General features: G+C 39.4%; 1 protein-coding gene and 1 long non-coding RNA gene across 2 annotated transcripts; both read left to right on the top strand.

Annotated features, from left to right (window-relative positions):
- The first annotated feature begins 375 nt into the window (after nt 1-375).
- Nucleotides 376-3,372, top strand: LOC141772516 (uncharacterized). The gene is made up of 3 exons (XR_012594915.1): nt 376-450; nt 2,367-2,687; nt 3,258-3,372. It is a non-coding gene; the product is annotated as an uncharacterized LOC141772516 (long non-coding RNA).
- Nucleotides 3,373-8,690: 5,318 nt separating this feature from the next.
- Nucleotides 8,691-11,634, top strand: LOC141776714 (uromodulin-like). Its single transcript, XM_074650479.1, has 6 exons — nt 8,691-8,709; nt 8,742-8,950; nt 9,328-9,476; nt 9,604-9,846; nt 9,945-10,104; nt 10,219-11,634. Exons 1-6 carry the CDS (start codon nt 8,691-8,693, stop codon nt 10,297-10,299), a joined length of 861 nt encoding a protein of 286 aa, XP_074506580.1. The 3' UTR covers nt 10,300-11,634.
- The last annotated feature ends 1,639 nt before the right edge of the window (nt 11,635-13,273 follow it).

Genomic DNA, 13,273 nt, shown 5'->3' with positions numbered 1-13,273 from the left:
CCGTGACATCCCTACTTCAGACGAAACTACATTGTAGCCAAGTTAATTTGCTCCAAACCAGTTGATGGAAACATGCCTAGTTTGCATTTCTTTCTTGCAACATTTCAGAAGTTTGCTTAAAATTCAATTGAATGGAAACATGGCTACTGTTAGATTCCCAAACACCCACTTCAAGACTAACACTGGAAATAAACCATCTTTTAATCTAATAATGTAATCTCATTTCTGCCCTTGTTAATGGTAGAATGATTTGTTAATTTTGTGAATTTGTATTTGCATTTACATCCTTATTGAGCAAGCCATTAGAGTCTGCTTTGATGTAGTTTGTTAAAATATCTCTTTTGTTCTATTCAGCAAGTGTACGTCTTATCTCCTGGATGTAGCCCATAATGGGGATGACTCGGGGTATGCTGTTGCTCCTACTAATGCAGACTTTAACAGGACGGACAGGTAAAGTGTCTGACATATTATCAGGTTACACATTAAGCTCAAATTCGTATTAGATTAAAGCTGCACTTATCTAATCAATAGTTTATATTAACAATAGATCAAATCATTTCTTGTAATGTGAAGGGAGTTGCAGGGAGTTTCAAAACCACAGAGGATTACCTCCTCACTCTGCAGTCCCCTCCAGCTCTATAGAACATTACAGCATCATTCTGCTTATTGTTTTGGTATTACAGCCAGCAACTTTATTATCTACCTTCACTCTCGCCACCCTCATCAACCTTTTTTCCAGTCTCGGGGGGCAGTTGTTTCAGTGACAAAGCTCTGATAGACCCACTATATACTGCTTGTAAAAGTGTATGTGTTTAGAACATTATGATTGAAGTTTATGATGGCCATTCCCATGCTCAATTATGTCTCATAAGTTGTTGCAGCAATTTCTGGGTTGATACCATTTGTTACACACATTTGGTGATAAATGTAACCATTTTTTACAAATCTAGAATTGATACATATGATCAATAATCCCTCCAAAACACAACATTAAGACATCAAGACCTTGAGGAACACCATAGAAAAAATCCATACCGTGATTTGAAATCAAAATCTTTTGACATTTTGAGATTTCTGGAGGAATTAAATTTGTCGGCGATTGGATGGTGAGCACTCAGAAACCCCCTTATTGTCAATCTACCTGGGAAAGCTATACATCCTCTGAATGTCCTATGTCTCTAGTTTGTGGTTGTAAAGTTTCATGAGGCTGTGATTATCTATTATGGGAACCCCAGCCGTAGCACTGTGGTGTCCATCGACTTGGGAATATAACCAAGTGAGTGAGCTAGTTAGTGCTGCAGTAAGTTTTAACTGGGTTACACAGCCAATTATTAAAAATCAGTATTTCTTAATGCAGAGATATAATACATTGATAGACATATGAAGGTCATGCCTATTATGCACTTTAAGCAAATTCACAAGACATTATAATGCATTCATAAGGCTTTATAAAACTCTCTATACATGTTTATAATCATGCATGATGACCTTTAACAAGCATTGTGAAGTATTATAAGTGATGGACATCATGTATTAAGTTCAGCATTCATAATGTGTTATACCTCCATGCCAAAGTCACAAAGGTGTTTGAAGGGAGAATCTGAGTCCTGGCTTACACAGCATTATAACTACTGTAACTTTAGCTAGTCATAAAGACACATAGAGAACTGCTCTAACATATAATAACAGATTATAAATTCTAAGTTTCTGAACTGGAATAATGTCCTATAACCATCAATAACACGACATAGGATGACTTTGTGAGCTTTAATTAAAGTGACAGCACTGTATAAGGTTTTTAGCAATTACATGATACTATAACAATTATGAGGACTTATGAGCAGTATTTGCTGGATACAGATACGGACATTTGTAATTGCGTCGTGGTGCGTGTCTTTGGGAGGAATGTTCTTTTCCTACGTTGTTATGGCAACTATGTAAGGTCCATTTCCTAGCACAGTAAAAAAAAATGTGTTCCTTTCTAGATGTTCTTGTTTCTTCCCCAGCTAGTAACATTAGTGAACTTCAGCTCTCTGACATTTTTTGCAGCTAGCAAACACTGGCTAATCAGAGAGCTTGTTTTACATAGGGGTGGAGCAAGAGCAGTGGGACTCAACTGCCTTAATAACCAAAACAATCATGCTAAAAGATGTTATAAGCTGCATAGAGTAAGGAATTCTCAGTGGGTTTGCCACAATTACTTCGTTTTATTTCATCATATATTTGATGAAAAGTTCAAACATTGACTAAACACACATTATCCCTGATTACGTGCATTATCTGATTCATCACATTGGGATAAAGTGTCTTTATTTTTTCACCTTCTCCAACCAAAACTGCTCCATCCACACCTGCTCCAACCACAGCACCACTAAGTCTTCAAGTGAGACTAGTCAACTCTAACAGCAGCTGCTCTGGCAGAGTGGAGATCTTCCACCTCGGCCTTTGGGGGACGGTGTGTGACAACTCCTGGAATTTGAATAATGCTCAAGTGGTTTGTCGACAGCTGGGCTGTGGCAGAGCTGTGGCAGCACCAGGAAATGCACATTTTGGACAGGGCACTGGACAAATTTGGTTAGACAACCTTCAGTGTACAGGGAATGAGAGATCACTAACAGACTGTCCACATCGGGGATTAGGGACCCACAACTGTGCTCACAGAGAGGACGTTGGTGTCATTTGTGAAGGTAAGTTCATACATACAGTAAGCACACTGCAGTTGGTATTGTTCACATACAATTAGAGAAGGCACATTATATCCTAGCTCTAACTGGATACCATAAAAAATGGAAATTGTACTACTCCAACCACGACTACTCCAACCACAACTACTCCAACCACAACTACATCAACCACACATGGTACATCCTTGACTACTACAACCACATATGGTAGATCCATGACTGCTAAAACCACAGCTACTATAATCACAACAATCCAGTGAGACTGACATAATACAGTGAAATTGAAATGTTTCAAAATCTAACTAACTGGATACCATAAAGAATGGACATCTTTATTTACAACAAGCCACATTTACAATTAAAACATGTTTCCAAACACTAATTTGTATCATACAGAATGAGCATCCTCTTCCACCACAATAAGCAAATCTACTATTAAGGCAATACTTCATGTTTAGATCATTTATTTCTAAACCAAGTAAAAAACAAATGGGGCTTTTGCTCAATACTGTTGTAATTGCAACCTGCAGTTGTCATGTGGGTTGACAGAGATTTTGCTTTCACTTCAAACAGGAATTCCCACAAATACTCCAACCACGACCACTTCAACCACGACTACTCCACCCACAATTACTACAACCACACATGGGACAACCACAACTTATCCAACCACAACTACTACAACCACACATGGGACAACCACAACTTCTCCAACGACACATGGGACAACCACGACTACTCCACCCACAACTACTACAACCACACATGGGACAACCACAACTTCTCCAACCACAACTACTACAACCACACATGGGACAACCACAACTTCACCAACCACAACTTCTCCAACCACATATGGTAGATTCACAACTAATACAATCACACCGGCTACAATCCCAACTCCTTCACACATAAATGTTTAAGAAGGAACCAAAGGATTAAATTATCAAGTACAGTTACATTGATGAAATGGGGCTTCTGCTCAATACTGGTGTAATTGCAACCTGCAGTTGTCATGTGGGTTGACAGAGATTTTGTTTTCCCTTCAAACAGGAATTCCCACGACTACTTCAACCACAACTACTCCAACCACGACTACTTCAACCACAACTTATCCAACCACAACTACTACAACCACACATGGGACAACCACAACTTCTCCAACCACACATGGGACAACCACGACTACTCCACCCACAACTACTACAACCACACATGGTACAACCACAACTTCTACAACCACACATGGGACAACCACAACTTCTCCAACCACAACTACTACAACCACACATGGGACAACCACAACTTCTCCAACCACAACTTCTACAACCACATATGGTAGATTCACAACTAATACAATCACACCGGCTACAATCCCAACTCCTTCACACATAAATGTTTAAGAAGGAACCAAAGGATTAAATTATCAAGTACAGTTACATTGAAGAAATGGGGCTTCTGCTCAATACTGGTGTAATTGCAACCTGCAGTTGTCATGTGGGTTGACAGAGATTTTGTTTTCCCTTCAAACAGGAATTCCCACGACTACTTCAACCACAACTACTCCAACCACGACTACTCCAACCACAACTACTCCAACCACAACTACATCAACCACACATGGTACATCCTTGACTACTACAACCACATATGGTAGATCCACGACTGCTAAAACCACAGCTACTATAATCACAACAATCCAGTGAGACTGACATAATACAGTGAAATTGAAATGTTTCAAAATCTAACTAACTGGATACCATAAAGAATGAAAATCTTTATTTACAACAAGCCACATTTACAATTAAAACATGTTTCTAAACACTAATTTGTATCATACAGAATGAGCATCCTCTTCCACCACAATAAGCAAATCTACTATTAAGGCAATACTTCATGTTTAGATCATTTATTTCTAAACCAAGTAAAAAACAAATGGGGCTTTTGCTCAATACTGTTGTAATTGCAACCTGCAGTTGTCATGTGGGTTGACAGAGATTTTGCTTTCACTTCAAACAGGAATTCCCACAAATACTCCAACCATGACCACTTCAACCACGACTACTCCACCCACAATTACTACAACCACACATGGTACAACCACAACTTCTACAACCACACATGGGACAACCACAACTTATCCAACCACAACTACTACAACCACACATGGGACAACCACAACTTCTCCAACCACAACTTCTCCAACCACACATGGGACAACCACGACTACTCCACCCACAACTACTACAACCACACATGGTACAACCACAACTTCTACAACCACACATGGGACAACCACAACTTCTCCAACCACAACTACTACAACCACACATGGGACAACCACAACTTCTCCAACCACAACTTCTACAACCATACATGGAACAACCACAACTTCTCCAACCACAACTTCTCCAACCACATATGGTAGATTCACAACTAATACAATCACACCGACTACAATCCCAACTCCTTCACACATAAATGTTTAAGAAGGAACCAAAGGATTAAATTATCAAGTACAGTTACATTGAAGAAATGGGGCTTCTGCTCAATACTGGTGTAATTGCAACCTGCAGTTGTCATGTGGGTTGACAGAGATTTTGTTTTCCCTTCAAACAGGAATTCCCACGACTACTTCAACCACAACTACTCCAACCACGACTACTCCAACCACGACTACTCCAACCACAACTACTCCAACCACGACTACATCAACCACACATGGTACATCCTTGACTACTACAACCACATATGGTAGATCCATGACTGCTAAAACCACAGCTACTATAATCACAACAATCCAGTGAGACTGACATAATACAGTGAAATTGAAATGTTTCAAAATCTAACTAACTGGATACCATAAAGAATGGACATCTTTATTTACAACAAGCCACATTTACAATTAAAACATGTTTCCAAACACTAATTTGTATCATACAGAATGAGCATCCTCTTCCACCACAATAAGCAAATCTACTATTAAGGCAATACTTCATGTTTAGATCATTTATTTCTAAACCAAGTAAAAAACAAATGGGGCTTTTGTTCAATACTGTTGTAATTGCAACCTGCAGTTGTCATGTGGGTTGACAGAGATTTTGCTTTCACTTCAAACAGGAATTCCCACAAATACTCCAACCACGACCACTTCAACCACGACTACTCCACCCACAATTACTACAACCACACATGGGACAACCACGACTACTCCACCCACAACTACTACAACCACACATGGTACAACCACAACTTCTACAACCACACATGGGACAACCACAACTTCTACAACCACACATGGGTCAACCACAACTTCTCCAACCACAACTACTACAACCACACATGGGACAACCACAACTTCTCCAACCACAACTTCTACAACCATACATGGAACAACCACAACTTCTCCAACCACAACTTCTCCAACCACATATGGTAGATTCACAACTAATACAATCACACCGGCTACAATCCCAACTCCTTCACACATAAATGTTTAAGAAGGAACCAAAGGATTAAATTATCAAGTACAGTTACATTGAAGAAATGGGGCTTCTGCTCAATACTGGTGTAATTGCAACCTGCAGTTGTCATGTGGGTTGACAGAGATTTTGCTTTCACTTCAAACAGGAATTCCCACAAATACTCCAACCACGACTACTCCACCCACAATTACTACAACCACACATGGGACAACCACGACTACTCCACCCACAACTACTACAACCACACATGGTACAACCACAACTTCTACAACCACACATGGGACAACCACAACTTCTCCAACCACAACTACTACAACCACACATGGGACAACCACAACTTCTACAACCACAACTTCTACAACCACACATGGAACAACCACAACTTCTCCAACCACAACTTCTCCAACCACATATGGTAGATTCACAACTAATACAATCACACCGGCTACAATCCCAACTCCTTCACACATAAATGTTTAAGAAGGAACCAAAGGATTAAATTATCAAGTACAGTTACATTGAAGAAATGGGGCTTCTGCTCAATACTGGTGTAATTGCAACCTGCAGTTGTCATGTGGGTTGACAGAGATTTTGTTTTCCCTTCAAACAGGAATTCCCACGACTACTTCAACCACAACTACTCCAACCACGACTACATCAACCACACATGGTACATCCTTGACTACTACAACCACATATGGTAGATCCATGACTGCTAAAACCACAGCTACTATAATCACAACAATCCAGTGAGACTGACATAATACAGTGAAATTGAAATGTTTCAAAATCTAACTAACTGGATACCATAAAGAATGGACATCTTTATTTACAACAAGCCACATTTACAATTAAAACATGTTTCCAAACACTAATTTGTATCATACAGAATGAGCATCCTCTTCCACCACAATAAGCAAATCTACTATTAAGGCAATACTTCATGTTTAGATCATTTATTTCTAAACCTAGTAAAAAACAAATGGGGCTTTTGCTCAATACTGTTGTAATTGCAACCTGCAGTTGTCATGTGGGTTGACAGAGATTTTGCTTTCACTTCAAACAGAAATTCCCACAAATACTCCAACCACGACCACTTCAACCACGACTACTCCACCCACAATTACTACAACCACACATGGTACAACCACAACTTCTACAACCACACATGGGTCAACCACAACTTCTCCAACCACAACTACTACAACCACACATGGGACAACCACAACTTCTCCAACCACAACTTCTACAACCATACATGGAACAACCACAACTTCTCCAACCACAACTTCTCCAACCACATATGGTAGATTCACAACTAATACAATCACACCGGCTACAATCCCAACTCCTTCACACATAAATGTTTAAGAAGGAACCAAAGGATTAAATTATCAAGTACAGTTACATTGAAGAAATGGGGCTTCTGCTCAATACTGGTGTAATTGCAACCTGCAGTTGTCATGTGGGTTGACAGAGATTTTGTTTTCCCTTCAAACAGGAATTCCCACGACTACTCCAACCACGACTACTCCAACCACAACTACTCCAACCACAACTACTCCAACCACGACTACATCAACCACACATGGTACATCCTTGACTACTACAACCACATATGGTAGATCCATGACTGCTAAAACCACAGCTACTATAATCACAACAATCCAGTGAGACTGACATAATACAGTGAAATTGAAATGTTTCAAAATCTAACTAACTGGATACCATAAAGAATGGACATCTTTATTTACAACAAGCCACATTTACAATTAAAACATGTTTCCAAACACTAATTTGTATCATACAGAATGAGCATCCTCTTCCACCACAATAAGCAAATCTACTATTAAGGCAATACTTCATGTTTAGATCATTTATTTCTAAACCAAGTAAAAAACAAATGGGGCTTTTGTTGTAATTGCAACCTGCAGTTGTCATGTGGGTTGACAGAGATTTTGCTTTCACTTCAAACAGGAATTCCCACAAATACTCCAACCACGACCACTTCAACCACGACTACTCCACCCACAATTACTACAACCACACATGGGACAACCACGACTACTCCACCCACAACTACTACAACCACACATGGTACAACCACAACTTCTACAACCACACATGGGACAACCACAGCTTATCCAACCACAACTACTACAACCACACATGGGACAACCACAACTTCTCCAACCACAACTTCTCCAACCACACATGGGACAACCACGACTACTCCACCCACAACTACTACAACCACACATGGTACAACCACAACTTCTACAACCACACATGGGACAACCACAACTTATCCAACCACAACTACTACAACCACACATGGGACAACCACAACTTCTCCAATCACAATTTCTACAACCACACATGGAACAACCACAACTTCTCCAACCACAACTTCTCCAACCACAACTTCTCCAACCACATATGGTAGATCCACGACTGCTAAAACCACAGCTACTATAATCACAACAATCCAGTGAGACTGACATAATACAGTGAAATTGAAATGTTTCAAACTCTCTCCTGCTTACTCTTTTTCTTTTCTTTATTGTTTCAGGCCAACAACCACTAATCCAGGCCTCTCAGCTTGTTTGCTCCCCTTATCAGCTTGAAGTTGGTGTGCCATTGCAAAGCCTGCTGTCGGCTGGTTTGAATGCATTCTCTGGTCACATGTCAGCCCCATACTGTACCAGCTACACAGTGCGTGATAATATTGTGTGGTACCAGGTGCAACGTAGGACTGGCTTCTGTGGAACTGTAATGACGGTGAGATTAAGTCACTTACTTACCACCTAATTATTTGTCTATAAGTCTATTGTATTCATTCATTTTCTGTTCTCTTGTACTGGTATTATTCTTTACTGCTCTGTAAATGTATCTTTATATTGTCTGGTGAGACTAAAGGTTTGTTCAGACAGAAAGCAAGGCAAATTTTCACCTTACGTCAATCACAAAAGTTTTGCCCACCTCAAACAGACAATGTAACAGCTGTACAGATGTTAGGTGTAAGCTAGCTAACAACGGAAGCACCAACGATGGTTTCTTTGACTTCCTAGTCACATGCTGGTTTGTACTTTAGCTCAAGATGACTGATTGATTGATTATACACATGACTGGTCATTCATTCAACCTTTTTCTTTCAGACCAACACCACCCATGCCATCTACTACAACAGCTTGTTTTTCTCCCCTCTAAGTAACGGTTCCTTCGTTCTACCTTCGATTATTCCGTTCTCTTGTGCCTATCCCTTGGAAACCGAAACCAGCCTGAATGCTGTAATCAAACCTCAGCTGTGAGTCTTTTATTTCATTCGTTGACTGTATGCAACACACTTCAAAGATGTGGGCCTACATCCCTGGATAATATAATTACTATTGCAGGGGTGAAATACATGTCTAACTGTTTTTCTTTCTTAACAGCCTTAAAGGTGGCCTCGCGGGATCAGGTACCAAAGCCAGAGCCTACATGAATCTTTTCCGGGACTCCAACTATTCATACAGCTACCCAGCGGGTCCGCTCACTCTGCCAGTGGGCTCTGCCCTGCATGTGCAAGTGTCTGTGCCTCTGAGTGATCCAAGCCTTGCACTCGTTCTGCAGGAGTGCTATGCCACCAGCTCCTCAAACCCTGATGACCCCGTTCGATACTTTCTCATTCATTCCAGGTATGTGTCTCTCCTTATTTAGATTGACTGGAGTGGAAAATGTAAAATCTGTTGTGATGTGTAATGGTCCTAATGATTTGATCTGACATCTCTGACAGGTGCTCTACTGACTCCCGTGTTGTGTCAGTGGTTGAGAACGGCCTATCCCTCCGTGCTCGTTTCTCTGCCCTGCTGTTCCCTCTCCAGGGTGACAACCCAAGCGTCTTCATTCACTGCAGACTACGCCTATGTGACAAGAGGAGCCATAACTGTGTTCCAGTGAGTCAGACACTCATCCTCTCACTCAATCAAAATAACCAATAGGCAATCAATGCTTTATATCCAAACACTGAGTATAGGTGTCTAATCATTATACTCCCTCTCACCTCACAGATTTGCAGAAGAAGGACAGGTCGCTCTGCTGGCACAGTTGAAGGAGAGGTTGCTACCATTGGACCAATCAACTTCCACTAAATACAATCTGGTATCAGAGCAGATATCTCAGCACTGTCAGCTGTATGGAAGTTATAACCATGTTTCCCTTTTCTCTCATCTTAATCTTTAGGGGAGAACTGACATATTAATGGAGGGAGCTAATAAACACTGAAAATGAGTGTTATGTTATTTTCTTAAGATGTTGTATGATATACTGTAATGGTTCAGTTTTATAACTCTTTAGTATAATCCCTCATATTTTACCTTTGTACTTTTTTGTAATAAAATGGGAATAATACAAATATTTGTATTAATACAAATTATGATATAATACTAATGAGTGGGTATGTGCAATTATGCTTGTTCCAAATACTTCTATTTTTTATTTGAAAGTTTATTAGACACAGGGTACGGTTAACTGTGGAGCAATATGGATATATAACCCTGTTGATTTAAACGTTCCCATAGCCTCATATGCCATCATTTCTGACTTAGTTGGTCTGTGTTTGGGGATTTTATTTATTTTTTCAGTTAATTTCTTTATGTGGCTCAGGACCATGATCACATTGTATGGGACAACATGTCAACACTATGTGTATGTTTTGTAAACCACGTCAAAGTCATTTCTAATTTCGATTGCCTGGAGGACAATAACGTTTTTATGATTCCCACAAAAAGCTGTTTTGTCTTATGTTTTCTCTTTCACTTCTGTTATCAGAATTAATATTGGGAGTGTTTACTTTTATTTAAAGCTGAGTTAAGCATTTTGGCCGTCACCATCTTGTTTTTTTGCAACCAGTAGTGACACAGTGGGGCTAAGAACGCTGAACAAGACATTTTTAGATGACTTAGATGTTACAATGAACTCTGATGAACAGAAAACACGCTGTGAAAGAGTTAAAGTTGTAAGACGAAAATATGGACAACACCCAAACTGGACAATACCGTGGTAGCAACCTGTCAATCACAAGGTAGCCACGCCCTAAAGCATCCCCTGCTTTATGTTCTATTTGACTCTAAATGGGACCATAATTTACTAAATGAACATCATGCTGTATTGAAGAAGACTTGAAACTAGCGATTGAGACCATAAACTCCACTTACAATGTTTACTGAGGTTATAAATCAAGTCAGAAGCAGGCTCATAGACTTCTATACAATCAGACTTCTTTTAGCAACCAGAGGAGTCGCCCCCGGCTGGCTGTTAGAAAGAATGCAAGTTTAAGGCACTTCAGCATTGGCTTCACTCTTCAGAACCAGAGGTTGCCCACTGCTGGCAACCCATATGTCTTCATTCACTGCAGACTAGGCCTAAACTATTTTCCAGTGAGTCAGACACTCTAATCTAATCATTCTACCCCCTCTTACCTCACAGGTTTGCAGAAGAAAGACTTATAGCTCAACATATCACTCTGTTGACACAGGCCCAGATCACCTCGATCCCATCTCCATTGGACCGATCACCTGTCATTACAAAATACAATCTTGTATCAGAGCAGATGTCTCAGCACTGTGAAGTGTATGGAAGTTATAACCATGTTTCCTTTTCTTTCATCTGGATCTTTAGGTGAGAACTGACATTATATTGGAGGGAGCTGGTTAACATAAAAAGTGCACAAACATTTTGATGATATTTTTTTCATTTTAGATGTTGTATGGTTTCAATTAAATTTAATCACCTGTTGATGTCATTCCAGTCATTACATTATGTAGGCTATCATCAATGGTGGCTCTCTTTTAGCTCCTTAGCAACAACAATGTGTTCATCTCTTAACTGAAACTGTAATTTTCTGTAATAAAAATTATAAACTAATTTAAATATACATGAATAAAAAAACAGGAGTTGTAATAAAGACTAGTGAATAAATATGACTGCTTGTTCTAAATAAAAGAATGGAGAAAACTAATATTATTAGAATACTGTTATTAGCCTATTATCAAAACTAAACAGTTTATATAATTATATTATGGTTTTAATAAATATTTCAATATTATTAATCCACACACCCATCATGGATACATACTACTCATACTAAAGGATCATCAAAGTATAACACTGGCAGAGCCTACCCCCATGTGGACGGACAGGTGTATTGCATGCTTTGATACAGTATGACACTGGGTTTTTGGTACCCATATTAGTCCCTATAATGTTCTGCCTACCTGCAGTAGGCAGAACATTCTTGGCATCATTGGGCAAAAATTTCATAACCTTTCAGCATATCGTAATTCAAGTGTTCTGAGAGAAAACTAGACTTCTGCACCTCCTCATGGCTCTGTTTTCAGGCTTTAAAAAACCTAGAGGGAGACTTTGACCAATCACAGGTCATTTCATTGAGAGAGCGTTCTTATTTTCTGTGCTCCGACTGTTGGGCGGTGCTTAGTATATACAATCAGATCAATTTTAAATGAATTAAAAGTGATTTTAACAGTACAGCTAGTGTGTTTGTTCATCCCAAACTCTAAGGCCCAATACCAAACCACCCCCTACACCCTCTTCCGACCCACTTCCACTCTGTAGCAGGGAGTGGAAGTGAGTTATAAAACCCTCCTACAGCGAGCCTGCATCAATGCCGACTTAACTAGCTGCCCTTACTGACAACGTTTATGGAACATGATCCAATATAAGTTCTGTGCGACTACCGGTACAAACATTTACTAGTAAACTGCTCAAACTGATAGACATTTAATTTATTCTACTTTATTGTCATACAGACATCAATAACATAAAGTAAATAGATTGTATTTAGGATCAAATATACCCTTGTCTAGTCTAGAAAACGGTAGACATGTTCAGTAGATTGTAAATTGTTGTATATTTTTATATATATACTAAACATATATTTATTATTTTTTACCCTTATCGGGAGCTATGACCCCATAATTTATTATATCTTCAACTGTGCTTTACTGACTTAACCGCACAATAATTTAGTGCAATAATTCAGCTGTGCAATAATCTGGTTTACTCCGGCATTAACACTGCATTTATGTATACAGAACATTTGAATTA

The sequence above is a fragment of the Sebastes fasciatus genome, chromosome 1 (genome assembly GCF_043250625.1).
Source record: "Sebastes fasciatus isolate fSebFas1 chromosome 1, fSebFas1.pri, whole genome shotgun sequence".
Lineage (NCBI taxonomy): Eukaryota > Metazoa > Chordata > Actinopteri > Perciformes > Sebastidae > Sebastes > Sebastes fasciatus.
Note: the sequence above shows the minus strand (reverse complement) of the source record. Positions and strands in the feature narration are given on the sequence as shown.